Source organism: Salvelinus fontinalis, chromosome 30 (assembly GCF_029448725.1).
Source record: "Salvelinus fontinalis isolate EN_2023a chromosome 30, ASM2944872v1, whole genome shotgun sequence".
NCBI classification, from domain to species: Eukaryota; Metazoa; Chordata; class Actinopteri; order Salmoniformes; family Salmonidae; genus Salvelinus; species Salvelinus fontinalis.
The window spans coordinates 4,450,880-4,478,675 of NC_074694.1; the positions used below are offsets into that span (position 1 = coordinate 4,450,880).

At 43.9% G+C, this 27,796-nt stretch overlaps 1 protein-coding gene across 1 annotated transcript; it reads left to right on the forward strand.

The window, feature by feature from the left end:
• Nucleotides 1-2,268: 2,268 nt before the first annotated feature.
• Nucleotides 2,269-14,398, forward strand: LOC129828551 (peptidyl-prolyl cis-trans isomerase A-like). Its single transcript, XM_055889573.1, has 6 exons — nt 2,269-2,569; nt 5,412-5,442; nt 10,507-10,595; nt 10,770-10,866; nt 11,471-11,546; nt 13,369-14,398. Exons 1-6 carry the CDS (start codon nt 2,387-2,389, stop codon nt 13,502-13,504), a joined length of 612 nt encoding a protein of 203 aa, XP_055745548.1. The 5' UTR covers nt 2,269-2,386; the 3' UTR covers nt 13,505-14,398.
• Nucleotides 14,399-27,796: the final 13,398 nt, after the last annotated feature.

Genomic DNA, 27,796 nt, shown 5'->3' on the forward strand with positions numbered 1-27,796 from the left:
GTATCAATGTACTGTTTAAAACATTCTGGTTATTGCAAGCATAGGCTACCATTTTAAACTTCATTATGCTCTAGAAATATGTTCTGTTACAGTACAAGAGAGACATATTATTGGTGGTTGATAGAATACCTGATATCAACGTAGGCCTGCCACTTAAATCATGAAATCAATTGCTTAAATCTTTTGACAACGCACTGTCACATCCCTATTTTGTTTGTTTAATATCTGAATTTGAAACCTAACGCTATATCAATCCCATGGAGATACTTAGCTCTGATCTAGTGCCTTACACATACGTAACACCCTGGACTAGAGCTGGGGGCGCACCACACATTTAGGCTTAAGAAGGATCTGCAGGGGAGGCTACGCCATAATGATTATTATGGAAGGGGGGGTTGAGGGGGTTGCAAGTTATATAATATTATTCTGAGGGGGTTATTCTGAGGGGGTTATTCTGAGGGGATTATTCTGAGGGGGTTGCAAGTTATATAATATTATTCTGAGGGGGTTATTCTGAGGGGGTTATTCTGAGGGGATTATTCTGAGGGGGTTGCAAGTTATATAATATTATTCTGAGGGGGTTATTCTGAGGGGGTTATTCTGAGGGGGTTGCAAGTTATATAATATTATTCAGAGGGGATTATTCTGAGGGGGTTATTCTGAGGGGGTTGCAAGTTCTATATAATATTATTCTGAGGGGGTAATTCTGAGGGGGTTGCAAGTTATATAATATTATTCTGAGGGGGTTATTCTGAGGGGGTTGCAAGTTATATAATATTATTCTGAGGGGGTTATTCTGAGGGGGTTGCAAGTTATATAATATTATTCTGAGGGGGTTATTCTGAGGGGATTATTCTGAGGGGGTTATTCTGAGGGGATTATTCTGAGGGGGTTGCAAGTTATATATTATTATTCTGAGGGGGTTATTCTGAGGGGATTATTCTGAGGGGGTTGCAAGTTATATAATATTATTCTGAGGGGGTTATTCTGAGGGGGTTATTCATTATTTATTGGTAAAATACCATCATCTGTATACCACCCCGAACTTGTCACAAAACAACTGATTGGCTCAAACGTATTAAGAAGGAAAGAAATTCCACAAATTAACTTTTAAGGCACATCTGTTAATTGAAATGCATTCCATGTGACTTCCTCACAATGCTGGTTGAGAGAATGCAAAAAGTGTGCAAAGCTGTCATCAAGGTAAAGGGTGGCTACTTTAAAGAATCTAAAATATATTTTGATTTGTTTAACACTTTTTTGGTTACTACATGATTCCATATAGTGTTATTTCATAGTTTCAATGTCTTCACTATTTTTTCTACAATGTAGAAAATAGTACAAATAAAGAAAAAGCCTTGAATGAGTAGGTGTGTCCAAACCTTTGACTGGTACTGTACATTGACCTCTTTTGTAACTTCGGGGGACTGGGACAGCTATGTTTGACCTAGATGTTAATATCGAGCCTATGTGTACTAGTCTATCACCTGAGTATCTGAGGTGCTACAGATAAACAATATGAATAAAATACCAGGGGGATGCTAGAGGGGAAAGGGTTAAAACCCTGTGGTACTTTTTAACCACAAAGGTCGAGAGCCATGCGTCCTCCCGAAACACAGGCCCTCCGTGCACACGATTTGAGAGAAATAAATATTTTGTGCATATGTAACATTTCTGGGATCTTTTATTTCAGCTCATGAAACATGGGACCAACACTGTTGCAATTCTATTTCTGTTCAGTGTATATCCAAACAACATTGACTTCTTTCCTGCATCTATCTATGCATAGAAACACGGCATGGGGTCTAACGCCTAGATCACACCAACAGGGTTGAGCGCAAAATAGTACACAGCATCATCTGGATGTGTACAACAAAAGATCAATATTCGCCTTATCAAATGTTATCGGTCACATGCACATGGTTAGCAGATGTAATTGCGAGTGTAGCGAAACGCTTGTGCATCGAGTTCCATTGGTGTCTCTCGAGCCGAATCGCGCATGTGCAGGCAGTCAAATCAAAAGGCACTCCATCAATATAAAGTTGTTTTTGACGGAAATGAAAAACATGTCAGTTTGTGACTTTCACGAGGTTGGAGTAATAACATGTTCAACTACTGAAGACATTTGCTTGAATCGAGGTTGTGCCTTTAGAGTTCGAGAAAATGAACAACTAAAGGAATAATGTTTCACATCTCTCATTGCCTTCTCAACGCCCGGCCTGATTTTCCCATTCTGTTTCTAAAGCGGAAGTCTCGCGATGTTGCACCTCCGGGTTTAGAAACGGTTGATATTCTTCCGAGATCTTGGGAAGAACTTCCTCCTTGCAGTCACAGCGGCATATGTAACCACCTAACGTGGTATTTCACGGCATCTCAAGTCCATTTTATGTTTACACCCAGCCTTAAAATGCTACTTGCCGCTTTACCGAGTAGGGTCAAGCTCATTTCAGGACGTTCGTTGGCGTTTACCGCCGCTCGGTTGTATTCTGCTGGCCCTGCAGCCGCCAACCCGGTCGTCTACTTTGACATTGCTGCTGACAACCAGCCCGTCGGAAGAGTAACATTCGAGGTGAGTTCAGTTGTCTTGACTAAGAGCTTAATCCGATGGTTTACGTAACTCGGCTATTAAATGTTCATTTGTTTTGGCCTCGGCCTTTGAAATAACGAGTAGGCATCGTATAATACACCAGTTACAACTTGAAACCAACGTGAGGAACGCTCAGTTGGACCTAAGTAACAGCACAACTAATTGGCATGTAGAACTAGGCCTACTGTACAAACTAGCTAACTACTAGTCTGATTTAATCCGCAATTATTTGGTGTATATACAGCCTGAAACGGATGCCTGCAAAATCGTGTAAATTATTCCTCATGTCCACCAGATGCATCAGACTCTTTGTTTTCCGGCGGAAGTCATTAATCAAATGGAGCAGTCTGTAACGCTACGTTGGGGGAACCGCATGCGTTCAATATTTTCAACTCGAGTTGCTTTACTGTGTGGTGGTACAAACGGAAGTACAAACTATAACTAACCAGCATTTAACTAGGGGAATGAAAAGCGAAGCATGTATGTTAATTACGGAAAATGCGGGCTAGACATTAAGCAAAACAAAACGTATAATATGCATCTGGTGGACATCGGAATTTAAACCCCAGAACGTTTAACAAAATGACATTTTAAACTTACTCAACCGGATTGTCTGTGCGATTTGTCCTTCAGTTGTTCGAAGTTTTAAACGAAATAAAGTATTTTTTTTACCAGACTTTTTAGTCGGTATATTGTTCACTTGGGCACCATGAAGTTAGTTTTATATTGGATATGTATAGCTATTGAACCAAGCATGACGCTATATATATATATATATATATATATATATATATATATATATATATATATATATATATACACACAGTGACTTCGGAAAGTATTCAGACCCCTCGACTTTCCACATTTTGATGTCTACAATTGAGGAAATTGATGAAATAAAACAATCTACACACCATACACCATAATGACAAAAATGTATTTTTAGTCATTTAATAACTTTTCTTAAAACAGAAATACCTTATTCACATTAGTATTCAGACCCTTTGCTACGAGACTCGAAATTGAGTTCAGGTGCATCCTGTTTCCATTGATCATCCTTGAGATGTTTTTACAATTTGATTGGAGTCCACCTGTGGTAAATTCAATTGATTGGACATGATTTGGAAAGGCACACACCTGTCTATATAAGGTCCCACAGTTGACAGTGAATGTCAGAGCAAAAACCAAGCCATGAGGTTGAAGGAATTGTCCGTTGAGCGCCAAGACAGGATTATTTTGAGGCACAGATCTGGGGAAGGGTACCAAAACATTTCTGCAGTATTGAAGGTCCCCAAGAACACAGTGGCCTCCATCATTCTTAAATGGAAGAAGTTTGGAACCACCAAGAGTCTTCCTAGAGCTGCCAAACTGGGGAGTAGAGTCTTGATCAGGGCGGTGACCAGGAACCAGATAGTCATTCTGACAGAGTTCCTCTGTGGAGATGGGAGAACCTTCCAGAAGGAAAACAATCTCTGCAGCACTCCACAAATCAGGCCTTTATGGTAGAGTGGCCAGACGGAAGCTACTCCTCAGTAAAATACATATGACATCCCGCTTGGAGTTTGCCAAAAGACACCTAAAGGACTCTCAGATCATGAGAAACACAATTCTCTGGTCTGATGAAACCAATATGTTTGTGTCGCGCTGCTTTGCTTCATCTTGGCAGTTGTAAACGAGAACTTGTTCTCAACTAGCTTACCTGGTTAAATAAAATAAAAAATTAAGATTGAACTCTGGCCTGAATGCCAAGATTCACATCTAGAGGAAACCTAGCACTATCCATATGGTGAAGCTTGTTGGTGGCAGCATCATGCTGTGGGGATGTTTTTCAGCGGCAGGGACTGGGAGACTAGTCAGGATCAAGGCAAATATGAACGGAGCAAAGTACAGAGATCCTTGATGAAAACCTGCTTCAGACCTCAGACTGGGGCGAAGGTTCACCTTCCAACAGGACAACGACCCTAAGCAAAGACCTGAAAATAGCTGTGCAGCAACGCTTCCCATCCAACCTGACAGCGCTTGAAGATCTGCAGAGAAGAATGGGAGAAACTCCCCAAATACAGGTTTACCAAGCTTGTACCATCATACTCAAGAAGACTTGAGGCTGTAATCGCTGCCAAAGGTACTTCAACAAAGTACTGAGTAAAAAGTCTGAATACTTATGTAAATGTAATATTTCTGTTTAATTTTTTTAAATATAAAAAAATATAAATTAGCAAACATTTCTAAACCAGCTTTTGCTTTGCCATTATGGGGTATTGTGTGTGTGTGTGTGTAGATTTGGGCTCCTGAGTGGCGCAGCGGTTCGAATCCAGGCTGAATCCCATCCGGCCGTGATTGGGAGTCCCATAGGGCGGCGCACAATTGGCCCAGTGTCGTCCGGGTTTGGCCGATGTAGGCCGTCATTGTAAATAAGAATTTGTTCTTAACTGACTTGCCTAGTTAAATAAATGGGGGGGGGGGGGGGGGGGAACTACAATGTGGAGGAAGTCAAGGGGTCTGAATATTTTCCCAAGGCACTGATTTGTTCTTCAACCTCTCCTCATTCAGTCTTTGCTTTAATAGCAAGCATGCCATGAACGGACAACCATGTACCTACCGGCTCTCTAGAAACATTGTTAAACAATACTTTCCTGTGGCAATTTTGCCTAAAAAATATATATAATAGTGTTCAACATTCTGGCTTGTAAAGAACATTTTACGTGATTTTTGCCGGCATTAGTTTCATGCTTTATATACCAATTAGTGTATTACAGCCTGATTTAATCAGATTAGCTGCATGCAACTGACTGCCTCATAACGTATGCTATTTTTTATTTTGCAGCTGAATGCAGATGTTGTTCCCAAAACAGCAGGTAGGGGGACAACAACTATTCCAGATTCAAAAGTGTTTAATCAAACTTTATTGGTCACGTACGCCATTTATCGCAGGTGCGGTGAAATGCTTATTAGGTGGTGGGCTGTAGTAGGCCATCTGTTTTTACTTTTTAGAGATGATCGATCTCTGTCGAGGGAGGAGCTGTTTTTTTTTATTTTTTTACATATTGTCTATTTTTTTTCTGAACACATTTCCATTTGTTGCCAATGTCAATTATATATATATTTTTAATAAATACTTTCATGTTCTCTAGCTGGACAGGTAAACAGGCTCCCAAGTGGCGCAGCGGTCTAAGGCACTGCATTTCAGTGCAAGAGGTGTCACTACAGTCCCTGGTTCGAAACCAGGTTGTATCACAACCGGCCATGATTGGGAGTCCCATATAGCGGCGCACAATTGGACCAGCGTCGACCGGGGTAGGCAGTAGCATTGTGCTGTGTGACACAACTGCACATTTTAGTGGCCTTTTTGTCCCCAGCACAAGGTGCACCTGTGTAATGATCATGCTTTATAATCAACTTTTTTTTAATATGCCACACCTGTCAGGTGGATGGATTATCTTGGCGAAGGAGAAATGCTCCCTAACAGGGATGTACAACATTTGAGAGAAATAAGCTTTTGTGTTTATGGAAAATTTCTGGTATCTTTAGTTTCAGCTCATGAAACATGTGACCAACATTTTGCATGTTGTTTATATTTGTTTGGTTTAGTAGGTTATAGTATATTTAAATAATGCCTGAGACACCTTTGCTACTTGCCACCGTACTCAATAAATAGTGACACACTTGACGATGGTGGCCTTTGTTCGTATGTACAGTGCCTTCAGAAAGTATTCAGACCCCTTGACTTTTTCCCACATTTTGTTACGTTACAGCCTTATTCTCAAATGTATTAAATTCGTTATTTCCCCACTCTACCTATACACAATAACCCATAATGACAAAGCAAAAACAGTTCTTGGGATATTTTTGGTATTTTAGTACAAATAAGTGGAAATATCACATTTTACATAAGTATTCAGACCTTTTACTCAGTACTTTGTTGAAGCACCTTTTGGCAGCGATTACAGCATTGAGTCTTCTTGGGTATGATGCTACGGGCTTGGAACAACTGTATTTGGGGAGTTTCTCTCATTTATTTCTGCAGATCCCCTCAAGGGGGGGGGTATTACATTTTAGAATAAGGCTTTAACGTAACAAAATGTGGAAAAAGTCAAGGAGTCTGAATACTTTCCGAATGCACTATGTGTATATAATCATGCCAAATCCTGATTCAACCATTTGAATTCATTGACAGTGAGAAATGAAACACAAATTGACATTTACAGTAGCTGGCTAATCTAATCTGTCACATTGGCTAGCTGACAAATTGAAATTTACAGTAGCTAGCTAGTCTAATCTGGCACATTGGCGAGTTGACAAATTATCCAAATGCTCAACAGAGTTACCTCTTCATATGCTCAAGACAATTTGTAATGCCCGCTCCAAATTTCAAGTGCACTCAAACAGATATGTGTCTTACTTCAGTCTGGGAGCTAGCTAGCTAGCTAGCTAGCTATATCTGATCCTCTTCAGTCTGGGAGCTAGCTAGCTAGCTAGCTATATCTGATCCTCTTCAGTCTGGGAGCTAGCTAGCTAGCTAGCTATATCTGATCCTCTTCAGTCTGGGAGCTAGCTAGCTAGCTATATCTGATCCTCTTCAGTCTGGGAGCTAGCTAGCTAGCTAGCTATATCTGATCCTCTTCAGTCTGGGGGCTAGCTAGCTAGCTAGCTATATCTGATCCTCTTCAGTCTGGGAGCTAGCTAGCTAGCTATATCTGATCCTCTTCAGTCTGGGAGCTAGCTAGCTAGCTATATCTGATCCTCTTCAGTCTGGGAGCTAGCTAGCTAGCTAGCTATATCTGATCCTCTTCAGTCTGGGAGCTAGCTAGCTAGCTAGCTATATCTGATCCTCTTCAGTCTGGGAGCTAGCTAGCTAGCTATATCTGATCCTCTTTAGTCTGGGAGCTAGCTAGCTAGCTATATCTGATCCTCTTTAGTCTGGGAGCTAGCTAGCTAGCTATATCTGATCCTCTTTAGTCTGGGAGCTAGCTAGCTAGCTATATCTGATCCTCTTTAGTCTGGGAGCTAGCTAGCTAGCTATATCTGATCCTCTTTAGTCTGGGAGCTAGCTAGCTAGCTATATCTGATCCTCTTTAGTCTGGGAGCTAGCTAGCTAGCTATATCTGATCCTCTTTAGTCTGGGAGCTAGCTAGCTAGCTATATCTGATCCTCTTTAGTCTGGGAGCTAGCTAGCTATATCTGATCCTCTTTAGTCTGGGAGCTAGCTAGCTAGCTATATCTGATCCTCTTTAGTCTGGGAGCTAGCTAGCTAGCTATATCTGATCCTCTTTAGTCTGGGAGCTAGCTAGCTAGCTATATCTGATCCTCTTTAGTCTGGGAGCTAGCTAGCTAGCTATATCTGATCCTCTTTAGTCTGGGAGCTAGCTAGCTAGCTATATCTGATCCTCTTTAGTCTGGGAGCTAGCTAGCTAGCTATATCTGATCCTCTTTAGTCTGGGAGCTAGCTAGCTAGCTATATCTGATCCTCTTTAGTCTGGGAGCTAGCTAGCTAGCTATATCTGATCCTCTTTAGTCTGGGAGCTAGCTAGCTAGCTAGCTATATCTGATCCTCTTTAGTCTGGGAGCTAGCTAGCTAGCTAGCTATATCTGATCCTCTTTAGTCTGGGAGCTAGCTAGCTAGCTAGCTATATCTGATCCTCTTTAGTCTGGGAGCTAGCTAGCTAGCTAGCTATATCTGATCCTCTTTAGTCTGGGAGCTAGCTAGCTAGCTAGCTATATCTGATCCTCTTTAGTCTGGGAGCTAGCTAGCTAGCTATATCTGATCCTCTTTAGTCTGGGAGCTAGCTAGCTAGCTATATCTGATCCTCTTTAGTCTGGGAGCTAGCTAGCTAGCTATATCTGATCCTCTTCAGTCTGGGAGCTAGCTAGCTAGCTATATCTGATCCTCTTCAGTCTGGGAGCTAGCTAGCTAGCTATATCTGATCCTCTTCAGTCTGGGAGCTAGCTAGCTAGCTATATCTGATCCTCTTCAGTCTGGGAGCTAGCTAGCTATATCTGATCCTCTTCAGTCTGGGAGCTAGCTAGCATAATCAGACAGCAGGTACATGTTTTCACAAGAGGCTGTGTTTACATCATAGATAGAAGCAGGTCATTGGCTGCCTTCATCACGAGGGGGTATGTACAGGAGTTTTGATTGGTTCCAAGTTTAGTAATTCGGAAAATTTGCCTGAGCGGTTGAGTGTTGAAATATACTGTTCATGAGAAAATGTGCAAGAGTTGAAGTTGCTAACAAAAAATATAAGTCGTCATAGGAATGTTTTTTTTTTTTTACTGTTATATACCAAAAAAAATCTGCTCCTCCCTCGACAGGGATCAATCAACATCAGTTTAATGCTTCACCGCCTATGTTTCTAGCTCCAACAGTGCAGTAATTTCTAACAAACAATACACTTATAATCCAAAGGTCAACACAAGATATTAGGACCCATCAACACGAGCAATGTCAGAGTCCAGAGTGTGTGTGTAATTCATACTTTGAATAAAACGTATTGTATTCGTACATCCTGTTGGTAAGGGCACCCTGTTCCCGGAGAGCTACCCTCCTGTAGGTTTTCACTCCCACCCTGTTCCCGGAGAGCTACCCTCCTGTAGGTTTTAACTCCAACCCTGTTCCCGGAGAGCTACCTCCTGTAGGTTTTCACTCCCACCCTGTTCCCGGAGAGCTACCTCCTGTAGGTTCTCACTCCCACCCTGTTCCCGGAGAGCTACCCTCCTGTAGGTTTTCACTCCCACCCTGTTCCCGGAGAGATACCCTCCTGTAGGTTTTCACTCCCACCCTGTTCCCGGAGAGCTACCTCCTGTAGGTTTTCACTCTAACCCTGTTCCCGGAGAGGAACCCTCCTGTAGGTTTTCACTCCAACCCTGTTCCCGGAGAGATACCCCCCTGTAGGTTTTCACTCCAACCCTGTTCCCGGAGAGATACCCTCCTGTAGGTTTTCACTCCCACCCTGTTCCTGGAGAGATACCCTCCTGTAGGTTTTCACTCCAACCCTGTTCCCGGAGAGATACCCTCCTGTAGGTTTTCACTCCAACCCTGTTCCCGGAGAGATACCCTCCTGTAGGTTTTCACTCCCACCCTGTTCCCGGAGAGATACCCTCCTGTAGGTTTTCACTCTAACCCTGTTCCCGGAGAGGAACCCTCCTGTAGGTTTTCACTCCAACCCTGTTCCCGGAGAGATACCCTCCTGTAGGTTTTCACTCCAACCCTGTTCCCGGAGAGATACCCTCCTGTAGGTTTTCACTCCAACCCTGTTCCCGGAGAGATACCCTCCTGTAGGTTTTCACTCCCACCCTGTTCCTGGAGAGATACCCTCCTGTAGGTTTTCACTCCCACCCTGTTCCTGGAGAGATACCCTCCTGTAGGTTTTCACTCCAACCTAGCGACCTCTAGCGCACCTGATTCTAATAGTTAGCTGGTTGATAAGCCGAATTAGGTTAGTTACAACTGGGGTTGGAGAGAGAACCTCCAGGATGGTGTGTCTCCTGGAACAGGGTTGGAGTGTGAACCTCCAGGATGGTGTGTCTCCTGGAACAGGGTTGGAGTGTGAACCTCCAGGATGGTTTGTCTCCTGGAACGGGGTTGGAGTGTGAACCTCCAGGATGGTGTGTCTCCTGGAACAGGGTTGGAGTGAGAACCTCCAGGATGGTGTGTCTCCTGGAACAGGGTTGTAGTGAGAACCTCCAGGAGGGTGTGTCTCCTGGAACAGGGTTGGAGTGAGAACCTCCAGGATGGTGTGTCTCCTGGAACAGGGTTGTAGTGTGAACCTCCAGGATGGTGTGTCTCCTGGAACAGGGTTGGAGTGAAAACCTCCAGGATGGTGTGTCTCCTGGAACAGGGTTGTAGTGAGAACCTCCAGGATGGCGTGTCTCCTGGAACAGGGTTGGAGAGCCCTGGCTAAACCATTATTTCTCCCCCTCAGAGAACTTCAGAGCACTGTGCACCGGAGAACATGGTTTTGGCTACAAGGGATCCATCTTCCACAGGATCATTCCTCAGTTCATGTGCCAGGTAGGTCAAGTAATCTTTAGTTGTTCCTTTTTGTGTTTTAGTTTGAGAACCCCTAATGATCACCTATACCTTTTTTTTTTATTGTTATTGTGGTAACTCATGGTATCTTTGCCCCAAACACATGTAAGCCTTTCTCTGACTGCTCTAAATGTGTGTCTATTCGACTCTGTATAGGGGGGAGACTTCACTAATCACAATGGAACCGGAGGGAAATCAATCTACGGACCCAAATTCAAAGACGAGAACTTCGATCTGAAGCACACAGGACCTGGTAAGTGACCAGCTCTGTTTTGTCTGGGTTGAAGTTGACCTGATCTAGCCTGAGGGCCAGTCTGTTTGTGCTATTATGCCAACTCACAATCACTCATTTATCATGTGAAAGAAATGGCTTGCCGATGACTGACTGCAATGGAATTGACAAGTGCACAAACGGATCTGGGACCATGCTAGATTAAAATGATCTGGGAACTTTCTAGATTTAAAATGTATTTGCAGAATACTGTAGCCTACCTTTTGGGCTATTTTGAATGAATCCCCTTCGTACCACTAGATGGCAGCATTTCACGGCGGATGTTTCAGCGAGAGCTTTACTGTGTAACCAACTTAATGTGGTTGAGAACTATTTCTGTTAACACAGCCATAAAGAATCAATTGACCAAATCATCTAGCTTTTCTTAGGCGTTTCTGATTCTAAGTAATTAGGCCTCTTGATATTTCAGATCACTAACTTGATATCAAGGATGTTGCCATAGGAACTGTAACCCCGGCTTGTCTTGAGTAGTGTGGTGTGTGTTTGCAATACCTCGGCTAACTTGCCAGGCATCACTTAGGGGTCTAGTTACAATGTAATGTGGTATTTCTTTTTTTCCATTTAGGCATTTTGTCAATGGCCAACGCTGGGCCCAACACCAACGGATCTCAGTTCTTCATCTGCACCGACAAGACCGAGTGGTACGTACGGACCTGTCGAGACAGTGGTACGGACAGAGAAACAGACCAGGGCCTGCTGTGCTGATTAAGTGTCTGAGTAGGACTGAGGATATACCGTGCATTCTGAAAGTATTCAGACCCCTTCCCTTTTTCCACATTTTGTTACGTTACAGCCTTATTCTAAAATATAAAAAAATATCCAAACTTTCCAATCTACACACAATACACCATAATGACAAAGCATAAACAGCTTTTTTAGAATTTTTTGCAAATAATAAACAAATACCTTATTTACATAAGTATTCAGACCCTTTGCTATGAGACTTTAAATTGAACTCAGTTGCATCATTGATCATCCTTGATGTTTCTACAACTTGATTGGAGTCCACCTGCAGTAAATTCAATTGATTGGACATGATTTGGAAAGGCACACACCTGTCTATATAAGGTCCCACAGTTGACAGTGCATGTCAGAGCAAAAACCAAGCCATGAGGTTGAAGGAATTGTCTATAAAGCTAAGAGACAGGATTGTGTCGAGGCACAGATCTGGGGAAGGGTACCAAAACATTTCTGCAGCATTGAAGTTCCCCAAGAACACAGTGGCCTCCATCATTCTTAAATGGAAGAAGTTTGGAACCACCAAGACTCTTCCTAGAGCTGGCCGCCTGGCCAAACTGAGCAATGGGGGGAGAAGGACCTTGGTCAGGGAGGTGACCAAGAACCAGATGGTCACTCTGACAGAGCTCTAGAGTTCCTCTGTGGAGATGGGAGAACCTTCCAGAAGGACAACCATCTCTGCAGCACCCCACCAATCAGGCCTTTATGGTAGAGTGGCCAGACGGAAGCCTCTCCTCAGTAAAAGGCAAATGACAGCCTGCTTGGAGTTTTCCAAAAGGCACCTAAAGAATCTCAGAACATCAGAAACAAGATTCTCTGGTCTGATGAAACCAAGACTGAACACTTTAGCATAAATTCCAAGTGTCACTTCTTTAGGAAACATGGCACCATCTCTACGGTCCAGCATGGTGGTGGCAGCATCATGCTGTGGGGATGTTTTTCAGCGGCAGGGACTGGGAGACTAGTCAGGATCGAGGGGAAGATGAACGGAGTAAAGTACAGAGAGATCCTTGATGAAAACCTGCTCCAGACCTCAGACTGGGGCGAAGGTTAACCATCCAACAGGACAACGACCCTAAGCACACAGCCAAGACAACGCATTAGTGGCTTCGGGACAAGTCTCTGAATGTCCTTCAGTGGCCGAGCCAGAGCCCTGACTTGGACCCGATCGAACATCTCTGGAGAGACCTGAAAATAGCTGTGCAGCGACGCTCCCCATCCAACCTGACAGAGCTTGAGAGGATCTGCAGAGAAGAATGGGAGAAACTCCCCAAATACAGCTGTGCTTAGCTTGCAGCGTCATACCCAAGAAGACTTGAGGCTGTAATCGCTGCCAAAGGTGCTTCAACAAAGTTCTGAGTAAAAAGTCTGAATACTTATGTAAAATGTGATATTTCAGTTTTTATTTGTAATAAATTAGCAAAAAAATTGTAACCTCTTTTTGCTTTGTCATTATGGTAGATTGAGGGGCGTGGAGATTTAATACATTTGAGAATAAGGCTGTAATGTAACAAAATGTGGAAAGTCAAGGAGTCGGAATACCTTCCGGAGGCACTGTAGGATCAGTTATGCCATTTTGATATCATAAAGAATTATATTGTGTGGACAGGGAGGGCCTGATCCTAGATCAGGACTACGCTGAGAGGCTTTCTACATACAGCCTCAGATCTGATTTGTCTTTCTCAGTACCGGGGGAAAAGTTAATAAACCCCTTCCTCTTCTCAGGCTGGATGGGAAACATGTTGTGTTTGGCATCGTGACCCAGGGACTGGATGTGATCAGGAAAGTGGAGATGTTCGGATCTCGTTCGGGGCGAACCTCCAAGAGTATCACCATCGCAGACTGCGGAGAGCTTCAGTAGTCTGGGAGTCCCAAATTGTACCCTATATAGTGCACGACATTGGGAAATGGGACACGCCCATGAAGCGAACATGATGGTTTCTAATAGCCTGGTGGGATTTTTTTTATATATATATATAATTTGTATTATATATAATTTGTATTATTGTTTGACATAAAAGATTAAAAACACGAGGAAATGAGTTCAAAGTGATATTTAATTGTATAAATCTGTTTCCAGGTATTCCCATGCATACAATAGAGATGTGATTGTAAACAAGTTTTGGAACAATTAGCTGTAGATCTTTCTCTTTTAAACACAGTGACAAAAGTGGGTTTTATTTATTTTTTCAGGATATTGTGTCAAACACCGTTTGGGGGAAAGTTTGACTTATTCTGTGATTTTATCTTTTTTGATAAATGATTTCTACCACGTACCTACTGGCCCTGTGTTAAATCATCCAATGTTTCCAAGAAACAAGTTGTCTGTTGCGTACGCGTCAGTCAAAATGTTTTGCGTTGGGGACCGGCTGTAACATCAGAGATTTAATGTTTTAATTTCCTCTTTATGGAGAAACAGCTTTGGCTCTGAATGTGCTTTTCTATGTTGTATTTTCTCTCTGGCTTCCATTCCAACACAGATCTTGTTAAGTTAGGAGGAACCATTTTGGGTTTCACTAATACAAGTAGGATGAGAAGATTTAGTTTCTTATCGGGGTATGTCTGAATGGAGTGATCTTTTGTTACTTTTGGAGTGGAAATGTCTGAATGGAAAGACTCTAACATTATGTGGTCATTGTTGACGTACACAACTTTTAGAACAGAAGCTAGGTTACTATGGTGACAGATTTCATGTGAATATTCAAAAATTTGTCCCAATTTTTATGAAAATTATAAATTTTACTGTTACATTTTATTTATTTTTTAAAGTTTCTAACACAGATCTATCTGTCATTAACCTGGATTCCATCCTACCTTTTTTATGAGAGTACAGTACATGTAAGAGAGATTCATGACGGCAAACTTTCCAAATGTCAACAGAACAAAATACACTAGGTAATGGAGGGATCTTTGTGTCGAACATTCGTCTTGTGAGAAATGGCAGTGGAATGTCCAAATATATCGAAATAATAACCATCATATGGAAGTAAAATTGGTGTGTGGTCATCCCACTGATCTAATGGACCAATAGGTTATAGATATCCTTTTAAAAGGTTACCAGAACTCTACCAATTGGTGCTGAACAGGAGATTAATATATTTCATTGATCCCCTATGCTGAACCTCTCTCTCTATATACACTGCTCAAAAAAATAAAGGGGTACACTTAAACAACACAATGTAACTCCAAGTCAATCACACTTCTGTGAAATCAAACTGTCCACTTAGGAAGCAACACTGATTGACAATGAATTTCACATGCTGTTGTGCAAATGGAATAGACAAAAGGTGGAAATTATAGGCAATTCGCAAGACACCCCCAATAAAGGAGTGATTCTGCAGGTGGTGACCACAGACCACTTCTCAGTTCCTATGCTTCCTGGCTGATGTTTTGGTCACTTTTGAATGCTGGCGGTGCTCTCACTCTAGTGGTAGCATGAGACGGAGTCTACAACCCACACAAGTGGCTCAGGTAGTGCAGTTCAACCAGGATGGCACATCAATGCGAACTGTGGCAAAAAGGTTTGCTGTGTCTGTCAGCGTAGTGTCCAGAGCATGGAGGTGCTACCAGGAGACAGGCCAGTACATCAGGAGACGTGGAGGAGGCTGTAGGAGGGTAACAACCCAGCAGCAGGACCGCTACCTCCGCCTTTGTGCAATGAGGTGCACTGCCAGAGCAACCCAACCGATAGAACGTGGCAACCCAACCGATAGAACGTGGCAACAGAACCGATAGAACGTGGCAACAGAACCGATAGAACGTGGCAACCCAACCGATAGAACGTGGCAACCCAACCGATAGAACGTGGCAACCCAACCGATAGAACGTGGCAACCCAACCGATAGAACGTGGCGACCCAACCGATAGAACGTGGCAACAGAACCGATAGAACGTGGCAACCCAACCGATAGAACGTGGCAACCCAACCGATAGAACGTGGCAACCCAACCGATAGAACGTGGCAACAGAACCGATAGAACGTGGCAACCCAACCGATAGAACGTGGCAACCCAACCGATAGAACGTGGCAACCCAACCGATAGAACGTGGCAACCCAACCGATAGAACGTGGCAACCCAACCGATAGAACGTGGCAACAGAACTGATAGAACGTGGCGACCCAACCGATAGAACGTGGCGACCCAACCAATAGAACATGGCAACAGAACCAATAGAACATGGCAACAGAACCAATAGAACGTGGCAACAGAACCAATAGAACGTGATCCTCCAGAAAGTGGAGAGCCACACTTATGCAGCTCCACTACACAATACATATTTTTTTAAAGCCGCGTTCAACAGGATCACCAACACAGAGTGACGAGCTTCTATGGCAGACCAATCCGAACTCCTCTCTCGGCATTGTCCAGCCCACTCATTATCTCAGCCAATCATGGCTAGTGGGAAGGTTGCTCACTTTCCGTGGCTTATAACCAACAAGGCTCGTAATTTAACAATTTTATTCGTATTTACAGATGGCATACAAGTTAGTTATTAAGGCACATGAATGTTCACATGTTCAAGAAGGCATTTCTGCCCCCCAAAAAATACGCATCTTGACCCCCCAAAAAAATTTTTTACGTTCAAACAGCTCTCCTGTGAAGTCGTGTGACATACGGCTAGATTCCTGAATCGGGTCACATGTGCTGTATCTTGCCCTAACAGTGGAGGGGGTGTCAAACCAGGAAACAAGTCCCAGAGGAGCACTTTCAAACGACATCTATTTCAACATAAAGGACAACTGTTGTCCATTGGGAGGTTTTAAGCTTGTCATTAGGAGGTTTTTGTTGTCTTATTAAGTCATAAATTATGGACAACTAACCTAAGCACTACATATCTTACGGCATAACGATGATTTGTATTGTATTTTGTGGGTCACAAAGCAATGCACAATATTAATGAGACCTGTAGGAAACAGTTGTATGTTTTATCAATTTATTAAATTAATGACATTACTATACTGATCAACAAAATGTATTAAACAAAACATTAATAACTACATTACTGTACTAATCAACAAACATTAATACTCCTCCAAAACATAAACAAAAAACATGAATAACGTGACTGTACTAATCAACTAAATATTTATTCAACTAAACAGTGACAACATTTATTAAACAAAACATGAATTACATGTCAACAACTGTCAACAACATATGACAACAGATGGTAAATATAGTAACATCTATTTCGCACTAAGGTGTAAGATGTTTTGCTTACCTGTAATTGAAACAAAATGTATATATTAAAAAGACTACTAGGAAACGAGGTAACACTTCTTTTGTTTCCTCGTTCTTCGGTAAGGGTGAAAAACGGCTGTGTGTGACCTGGGCTGCACACTCAGAATGTTCTCCTTGTACTTCCCACATTGTCCACTACGGGATAGTAGAACATGGGCTGTACCATTCCCACCTCTTGACTGGCTTCTAACGCCACTACTGGTAAGTTATGAGAAGAATATAACATAGTCTCAACACTATTTTGAATATTAAATTTAAAAAAAAGACCTACACCAAAATCAGATATAACATTGAAGTGAGGTCCTTTTAGAATCAAAGCCATTTTCTCAGTCTTTGAGATACAGACCATGACACCCCACCAACTTCCTATGAATACCTGGGAGTTCAATCTTGGTGGGGGACAATAAAGTATATCATATAACATATCTCATCTCTTCCACTCATTCCATTCTATGGAGACAAAGGATGCCAGGAGAAAAGGTTAAGGTGAGTCCATGTGTTCAAGTACATCAAGTAAGACGCAAATAAACCCTTAAAGGGATAGTTCACCAAAATGTCAAAAAATACATATTAGTTTCCTAATATCGGGATATTGACTTGCATTTGGTTTTGGGCCACAAATGCTAAAAAGTGGCAGTGGCCAGGTAAGCAAAAACAAAGCATGGATTGCTGTCTTAGCTTTGTCCATAGACTGCTTACAGGGTAAGGAAACCAATATGTAATTATATAATTTGGGTGAACTGTCCCTTTAACCCCTTCAATAAATAACATTGGTTCATCAAGCAAGACTCAAATGCACCTCTCCCCCTTCGTCACAGACGCACACAAGACAGCTGGGAATGGGACCCTTAACATGTCATTGAGGGACACGGTCTGGTATGTTCAGATCTAGAAGCTAATTACAGAGGCCCAAGGTTGAAGCTAGGCACAGGTGTGAAGTTGTAAGAGTCAAAAGGGCTCCAAGAGTTTACAGAAGAAAATACAGGGCATTAACCCCCATGGCACACACAGGTCTCGAAGGAGCTCACTTTCTTTCCAGCTATGTCAACCCCCACATTACAACCTTGTAGACAGCTTCACACTTTCACTGTCTCGAAGGAGGTCACTTTCTTTCCAGCTATGTCAACCCCCACATTACAACCTTGTAGACAGCTTCACACTTTCACTGTCTCGAAGGAGGTCACTTTCTTTCCAGCTATGTCAACCCCCACATTACAATCATGTAGACAGCTTCACACTTTCACTGTCTCGAAGGAGCTCACTTTCTTTCCAGCTATGTCAACCCCCACATTACAACCTTGTAGACAGCTTCACACTTTCACTGTCTCGAAGGAGGTCACTTTCTTTCCAGCTATGTCAACCCCCACATTACAATCATGTAGACAGCTTCACACTTTCACTGTCTCGAAGGAGCTCACTTTCTTTCCAGCTATGTCAACCCCCACATTACAACCTTGTAGACAGCTTCACACTTTCACTGTCTCGAAGGAGGTCACTTTCTTTCCAGCTATGTCAACCCCCACATTACTATCATGTAGACAGCTTCACACTTTCACTAGTGTCTTCTCACAGCCGCCGTGTCTCAGACAAAATTAGTACGTTTAACATGCACACTGATAATTAGATATTTATCTGATTATGGCAGTAGGGCCGATTTATGACACTAGTCATGTAAACACCTTACTCTGCTTTAAATCGGTGTTCCAGCGGTCTATTTGATCTGAGCATGTGCAGCGAGTGAAGTGAATTATGGAAAAACTTAAATTATGCATCTTAGAAATTATTTTCACAAACAAACTTTATACGTTCAAACTCAGAATAAAATAGGCTTCTCAACAACAACAAAAATCGACTTGTATTTTGATTTAGCATTTATCCGAGTGCCGCCGTGACTTCAGACGTATCCATGGAAACAGTTTTAAGCATGTAAACGTTTTACTATTAACTATTAATCTGACTTTCCACAATGATCGCATTTTTGTGTCCATATAAATCACACTCAATTGAGACCCCTAGTTGTTTTCTTCTGAATAACAACCTTGCCTGGGACCTTGTGGCACACAGGTCAAAAACATTTGTTACTCACCTGATTGGCCACCAGATAATGTAACAACTTAGGACATTATCCAGGAAACAGTTACATATCAGCTCAACCGCTTTATTAAATTAACTGGCTTTTTATGACATTATCCAGTGTTATTACATTATAAAATAATACGTTATTAAATTATTCAGTTATTGGATAATGTTGACGTTGGCCCAATTAAAATTATCTTAATGTCCAGATTAATGAATGTCTGTCTGTCTGACTCCCTGTCTGTCTGTTTGACTCTCAGCCTGTCTGTTTGACTCCCAGCCTGTCTTTCTGACTCCCTGCCTGTCTGTCTGTCTGTCTGTCCTTGCCTGTCTGTCTGACTCCCTGCCTGTCTGACTTCCTGTCTGTCTGTCTGACTCCCTGTCTGTCTGTCTGACTCCCTGTCTGTCTGTCTGACTCCCTGTCTGTCTGACTCCCTCTCTGTCTGACTCCCAGCCTGTCTTTCTGACTCTCTGCCTGTCTGTTTGACTCCCAGCCTGTCTTTCTGACTCCCTGCATGTCTGTTTGACTCCCAGCCTGTCTTTCTGACTCCCTGCCTGTCTGTCTGTCTGTATGTCCCTGCCTGTCTGTCTGTCTGACTCCCAGCCTGTCTGACTCCCTGTCTGTCTTTCTGACTCCCTGCCTGTCTGTCTGTCTGTATGTCCCTGCCTGTCTGTCTGTCTGACTCCCAGCCTGTCTGACTCCCTGTCTGTCTGTCTGACTCCCTGTCTGTCTGACTCCCTGTCTGTCTGACTCCCTGTCTGTCTGACTCCCAGCCTGTCTTTCTGACTCTCTGCCTGTCTGTCTGACTCCCTGTCTGTCTGACTCCCTGTCTGTCTGACTCCCTGTCTGTCTGACTCCCTGTCTGTCTGTCTGACTCCCTGTCTGTCTGTCTGACTCCCTGTCTGTCTGTCTGTCTGTCTGACTCCCTGTCTGTCTGTCTGTCTGTCTGACTCCCTGTCTGTCTGACTCCCTGTCTGTCTGACTCCCTGTCTGTCTGTCTGTCTGTCTGACTCCCTGTCTGTCTGTCTGTCTGTCTGTCTGACTCCCTGTCTGTCTGACTCCCTGTCTGTCTGACTCCCTGTCTGTCTGTCTGTCTGTCTGTCTGTCTGACTCCCTGTCTGTCTGACTCCCTGTCTGTCTGTCTGTCTGACTCCCTGTCTGTCTGACTCCCTGTCTGTCTGACTCCCTGTCTGTCTGTCTGTCTGACTCCCTGTCTGTCTGACTCCCTGTCTGTCTGTCTGTCTGTCTGTCTGACTCCCTGTCTGTCTGACTCCCTGTCTGTCTGTCTGACTCCCTGTCTGTCTGTCTGACTCCCTGTCTGTCTGACTCCCTGTCTGGCTGACTCCCTGTCTGTCTGTCTGACTCCCTGTCTGTCTGACTCCCTGTCTGACTCCCTGTCTGTCTGACTCCCTGTCTGACTCCCTGTCTGACTCCCTGTCTGACTCCCTGTCTGTCTGACTCCCTGACTCCCTGTCTGTCTGACTCCCTGTCTGTCTGACTCCCTGTCTGTCTGTCTGTCTGACTCCCTGTCTGTCTGTCTGTCTGACTCCCTGTCTGTCTGTCTGTCTGTCTGACTCCCTGTCTGTCTGACTCCCTGTCTGTCTGACTCCCTGTCTGTCTGTCTGTCTGTCTGACTCCCTGTCTGTCTGACTCCCTGTCTGTCTGTCTGTCTGTCTGACTCCCTGTCTGTCTGACTCCCTGTCTGTCTGACTCCCTGTCTGTCTGACTCCCTGTCTGTCTGTCTGTCTGACTCCCTGTCTGTCTGACTCCCTGTCTGTCTGTCTGTCTGACTCCCTGTCTGTCTGACTCCCTGTCTGTCTGACTCCCTGTCTGTCTGTCTGTCTGACTCCCTGTCTGTCTGACTCCCTGTCTGTCTGTCTGTCTGTCTGACTCCCTGTCTGTCTGACTCCCTGTCTGTCTGACTCCCTGTCTGTCTGTCTGACTCCCTGTCTGTCTGACTCCCTGTCTGTCTGACTCCCTGTCTGTCTGTCTGTCTGTCTGACTCCCTGTCTGTCTGACTCCCTGTCTGACTCCCTGTCTGACTCCCTGTCTGTCTGACTCCCTGTCTGTCTGACTCCCTGTCTGTCTGTCTGACTCCCTGTCTGTCTGACTCCCTGTCTGACTCCCTGTCTGTCTGACTCCCTGTCTGTCTGACTCCCTGTCTGACTCCCTGTCTGACTCCCTGTCTGTCTGACTCCCTGTCTGTCTGTCTGTCTGACTGTCTGTCTGTCTGTCTGACTCCCTGTCTGTCTGACTCCCTGTCTGTCTGACCCTGTCTCCTGCTTTTCTCACACTCTTTCCCTTTTGTAGTGTGTGAAACTACACAATGTCTTGCGTGAACCTGCACAATGTTATTTCTATACATTATTTCTATACATTATTTTGATATATTGTTCATCTCAGACACCATCCAGAAAATCATTCTGGCCTGCACTCATTTGGGAAGGTTTGTTTTAGGAGAGAGATGGAAGGAGATGGACCAAACTCATTTACATGCATCCTTTGGGGTTCTCATCCTTGCTGGTGTTTTCAGATCCAATGGGAAATCCACTGAATCCCTGTGGGATGCAGAAACTGATCCAATGGGGAATCCACTGAATCCCTGTGGGATGCAGAAACTGATCCAATGGGGAATCCACTGAATCCCTGTGGGATGCTGAAACTGATCCAATGGGGAATCCACTGAATCCCTGTGGGATGCAGAAACTGATCCAATGGGGAATCCACTGAATCCCTGTGGGATGCAGAAACTGATCCAATGGGGAATCCACTGAATCCCTGTGGGATGCAGAAACTGATCCAATGGGGAATCCACTGAATCCCTGTGGGATGCAGAAACTGATCCAATGGGGAATCCACTGAATCCCTGTGGGATGCAGAAACTGATCCAATGGGGAATCCACTGAATCCCTGTGGGATGCAGAAACTGGCAGAGAACTTTTCAGTGCAACAATGTCTCTGGAAAACTTCCACATTACTTCCAGGATTATCCGCTTCGATAACCGAGACACCGGACCAGCTCGGCGGCAGAGAGACAAGCTAGCTGAAATCAGGTCAGTGTGAGACAAGTGGGTGGACTGCCTTCCCCTGTTTTACAACCCAGGGCCCAACGTTACTGTGCAGCTTATGCCATTTAGGGGCCGCTGGCCCTTCAGGCAGTACATACCGTCTAAACCCGCAAAATATGGAATCAAGATCTGGGCTGCCTAGTGTAACAGTATAACTTTAAACCGTCCCCTCGCCCCGACACGGGCGCGAACCAGGGACCTTCTGCACACATCAACAACAGTCACCAACGAAGCATCGTTACCCATCGCTCCACAAAGGCCGCGGCCCTTGCAGAGCAAGCGGCAACACTACTTCAGGTCTCAGAGCAAGTGACGTAACCGATTGAAATGCTATTAGCGCGTACCCGTTAACTAGCTAGCCATTTCATATGTGTTACACTCAACCCCCTTTCAACCTCCTCCTTTTCCGCAGCAACCAGTGATCCGTGTCAACAGCATCAATGTAACAGTATAACTTTAAACCGTTCCCTCGCCCCGACACGGGCACGAACCAGGGACCTTCTGCACACATCAACAACAGTCGCCCACGAAGCATCGTTACCCATCGCTCCACAAAGGCCGCGGCCCTTGCAGAGCAAGAGGAAACCCTACATCTAGGTTTCAGAGCAAGTGACGTAACTGCTTGAAATGCTATTAGCGCGTACCCGCTAACTAGCTAGCCATTTCACATCCGTTACACTAGGATGCTGCTTCATCATATGCGTGGAAATTGCATGTGTATACGGGGAAGCCAGATGTAGGAGCCCCTGAGAAGAACCAAGGGATGTGGGTTGTCCTGGACGTGACACAGGGACTCCGTGGCCACAACATCACATGCAATAACTTTTTTTACTTCACACAAGCTGGGACAGGAGCTCCTCAAGAGGAAGCTGACGAGGGTAGGAACAGTACGGAAAAACAAGCTCCCACCTCAGCTGTTGAATACACTGAACAGGCCTATCAATTCCTCTACGTTTGTGTTCACCGCCGACACGTCCCCAGTGTCCTACGTGCCAAAGAAAGGCAACAATGTGGTACTCATGAGTACGCTGCACAGGGATGGGAGAATCTGTGGCCAGGAACATCAAAAACCAGAACTCATAATGGATTACAATGCCACAAAAGGAGAGGTGGACAATTTAGACAAGCTGGTGACTGTCTGCAAAAGAAGAACCCTACGCTGGCATCTTGTGATATTCCTCAACATCTTGGACATCTCGGCGTACGACACGTTAGTCATCTGGATGGCGTTGAACCCAGATTGGAACAGAGGGAAGCCCCAGAGGAGACGGCTCTTTCTAGAGGAGCTGGGAAAGGCATTGGTAAGACCTCAAATCCAGAGGAGACGGCTCTTTCTCCAGGAGCTGGGCAAGGCATTGGTAAGACCTCAAATCCAGAGGAGACGTCTCTTTCTCCAGGAGCTGGGCAAGACGTTGGTAAGACATCAAATCCAGAGGAGACGTCTCTTTCTCCAGGAGCTGGGCAAGACGTTGGTAAGACATCAAATCCAGAGGAGACGTCTCTTTCTCGAGGAGCTGGGCAGGGCATTGGTAAGATCTCAAATCAAGAGGAGGCAACATATCCCAAGGACCCCAGCTTCTGCAGCCATCGTGAGGAGGATTCAGGGGGAGGATGTTGGTGCCCCATCTACCCGACCCACAGAACCAAAAACTCTAATACAGGAAGTAAGTGTGAATGATGTTGTTGCATGTGTGTGTGTCTGACTCTCTTACCTTGGCCTGCTGTAACTAAACTCAGCAAAAAAAAGAAACGTCCCTTTTTCAGGACCCTGTCTTTCAAAGATAATTCGTAAAAATCCAAATAACTTCACAGATCTTCATTGTAAAGGGTTTAAACACTGTTTTCCCATGCTTGTTCAATGAACCATAAACAATTAATGAACATGCACCTGTGGAACGGTCGTTAAGACACTAACAGCTTACTGACGGAAGGCAATTAAGGTCAGAGTTATGAAAACTTAGGACACTAAAGAGACCTTTCTACTGACTCTGAAAAACACCAAAAGAAAGATGCCCAGGGTCCCTGCTCATCGGCGTGAACATGCCTTAGGCATGAGGACTGCAGATGTGGCCAGGGCAATACATTTAAATGTCCGTACTGTGAGACCCCTAAGACAGTGCTACAGGGAGACAGGACAGACAGCTGATTGTCCTCGCAGTGGCAGACCACGTGTAACAACACCTACACAGGATCAGTACATCCGAACATCACACCTGCGGGACAGGTACAGGATGGCAACAACAACTGCCCGAGTTACACCAGGAATGCACAATCCCTCCATCAGTGCTCAGACTGTCCGCAATAGGCTGAGAGAGGCTGGACTGAGGGCTTGTAGGCCTGTTGTAAGGTAGGTCCTCACCAGACATCACCGGCAACAACGTCACCTATGGGCACAAACCCACTGTCGCTGGACCAGACAGAACTGGCAAAATGTGCTATTCACTGACGAGTCGCGGTTTTGTCTCACTGGGGGTGATGGTCGGATTTGCATTTATCGTCGAAGGAATGAGCGTTACACCGAGGACTGTACTCTGGAGCGGGATCGATTTGGAGGTGCAGGGTCCGTCATTGTCTGGGGCGGTGTGTCACAGCATCATCGGAGCTTGTTGTCATTGCAGGCAATCTCAACGCTGTGCGTTACAGGGAAGACATCCGCCTCCCTCATGTGGTACCCTTCCTGCAGGCTCATCGTGACATGACCCTCTAGCATGACAATGCCACCAGCCATACTGCTCATTCTGTGCGTGATTTCCTGCAAAACAGGAATGTCAGTGTTCTGCCATGGCCAGCGAAGAGACCGGATCTCAATCCCATTAAGCACGTCTGGGACCTGTTGGATCGGAGGGTGAGAGCTAGGGCCATTCCCCCCAGATGGTTGCAGGTGCCTTGGTGGAAGAGTGGGGTAACATCTCACAGCAAGAACTGGCCCCCAGAAATGTCCAGGAACTTGCAGGTTGTCACGCCCTGACCTTAGAGTTCCTTTTTATGTCTCTATTTTGGTTGGTCAGGGCGTGAGTTGGGGTGGGCATTCTATGTTTTTGTTCTATGTTTTCTATTTCTATGTGTTTGGCCGGGTGTGGTTCTCAATCAGAGGCAGCTGTCTATCGTTATCTCTGATTGAGAACCATACTTAGGTAGCCTTTTCCCACCTGTGTTTTGTGGGTAGTTGTTTTCTGTTTTTGTGTCTTCACCAGACAGAACTGTTTCGCTGTTCGTTCTCCTGTTTGTTGTTTTTGTTCGATTTGATTTTTGGATTAAATCATGAACACTTTAAACGCTGCACCTTGGTCCACTCTTCCTTCAGCCCACGAGAACCGTCACACCGTGCCTTGGTGGAAGACTGGGGTAACATCTCACAGCAAGAACTGGCAAATCTGGTCCAGTCCATGAGGAGGAGGTGCACTGCAGTACTTAATGCAGCTGGTGGCCACACCAGATACTGACTTACTTTTGATTTTGACCCCCCCCCCCCCCCCCCCCTTCGTTCAGGGACACAATATTCCATTTATGTTAGTCACATGTCTGTGGAACTTGTTCAGTTTATGTCTCAGTTGTTGAATCTGGTTATGTTCATACAAATATTTACACATGTTAAGTTTGCTGAAAATAAACGCAGTTGACAGTGAGAGGACGTTTCTTTTTTTTGCTGAGTTTATATATGTGAGTGAATGAATGAGGTGTTAGTAAAATGCCTGAGCTCAGTGTTTTTATCATTCTAGATTGCAGCCGGTAGAAACAAGAAGAAGCGCTGCGATGTGAAGGAAGAAGAAGAAGAAGAAGGACAGGAAGACACAGACCACATGCATCAAGTACAAGAAATACATTTGCAACACGCACACAGTAAAACTCTGTCCCTCATGTGGGGTGTCGACCAGCCTTTATTTGTGTTCAATTTGTGCTCATTTGTCATTTCCATAAAATACTGTACGTTAAATTTGTCCTTCAAATTTGTTCAGTTCATAGCAATAAAAATCAATTGTGATGAAAACCTTGTTTAATTTATATTTGTTCAAGATAAAACATGATTTATTCCACCCCTGTCTTGATTATAATTAATTTGTTTACAAAAATCTAATTTGATCAACAACAAAAAAATGAATAGCGTTTTTATTGATTGATGTGATCTAGCAGGTAAATGGCAAATATTAACCATGTATGCTGTCTATATTGCTTGTAATTGATATAAGTCAACATCTAAGTATTAAGTATTTTTATGTAAATTGTTATGTCTGTATTGTTTACAAAACCCTATAATGCTGTGGGTCCATCAGACCCGTGAACATTGGGTGAATAACAAGCACATGAACACCACACAAGGGTTAAGGAAGGCGACAAGTGTTCTTTCACGTATGGCCTAGATGTATTTATGTGAGACCTTTGAGAACAGGCCACGGCTATCACAATGTCAGATGGCGAGGCCCAGACAGTCAAGCACAATGAAGTGCCTCAGTTGGAATCCAAGAACAATTTCACAGGTTTATCTTTGTCCTCAAGGATAAAGGGAAGGGACAAAGACACGTAAACAAGATGAGGCCTAGGGTTATACTTACAGTGGCTGTTACTCTGTGACAATGGATCGGACGGTGACCTTGTCTTGGCGAACAAAGGAGTACAGATGCAGTTGTCTTGAATAATCTGACATGTCCTCTTGTCAACATGAAACCATCTCATAGTGACAGTGAAAATTAGGAGGGTCCTTCTTGAATTGTGGTGGTAATGCTGTGCCTGGACTTTAGCACCATGTGGAAAAAAACACTTTAAAATGTAAAAAGAATGACAATACTGTTATTTAATAAGAAAACGTATATGTAAGTAATTTATACTTGGGGGCGGCAGGTGGTCTAGTGGTTAGAGCGTTAGGCCAATAACCGAAAGGTTGCTGGGTTGAATCCCCGAGCTGACAAGGTCTTCCTTGAACAAGGCAGTTAACCCACTGTTCCCTGGTAGGCTGTCAATTTAAATAAGAATTTGTTCTTAACTGACTTGCCTGGTTAAATAAATAAATACAATTATACTGCAAACACTGGTGGGTAACAAATTGTCTTATCCCGATGCTCATGTGTAGATATGTAGTGACACGATTTGATTAGATACTTATTTAATGAATTAAACAAAAACATTTTATTTACGGAAAATATATTGAGAAAAAAGTCAACAATTCTTACAAAATAGTTTAAATAATTTGTGTCAAGTCATTGGTGTTACATTGTGTCAGTGGTGTTACAGCACAGGTTATTGGTGTTTTGGAAGGGGGCCACATTCTATGTTGCACAATACAATTTTACTTTACACATACTGTACCTGATTAAGATCAAATACATTTCCTGGTGGCTAAAATTCTAATAGTTCACATAATTTCAGTTTGTGACAAAAGCAATTATAGTGTTGAGAATCATTGTACCATCGAAACCACTGCGAAATATATTTTCCATAACCAATAATATTGTATTTTTCAGCTGTTTTGAAGCTGGTGTACAAAACTGAAAGTAAAAGATGCAAAAACAAAACTTAAGAACGGGAAACATAGAAATAGCGGAGATAGAACAGATCTACCACTTCTTAGACTTGCTTTCGATGAGAACGACAGCTCTATAACAGATATTTCTATGTGCATTTGGTCTGGGTCGCCCAAAAAGTGACGTACCGCAGCTTTAAGCTAGAGATATCGTTCCTTCCGCACCTGTGGCGGAAGGCGGCCGAGCAACAGGAAGACATCCCAAAAACAGGAAGTCTTCTCACAGAAAGTGTTGTGCCCCTCCCAATAA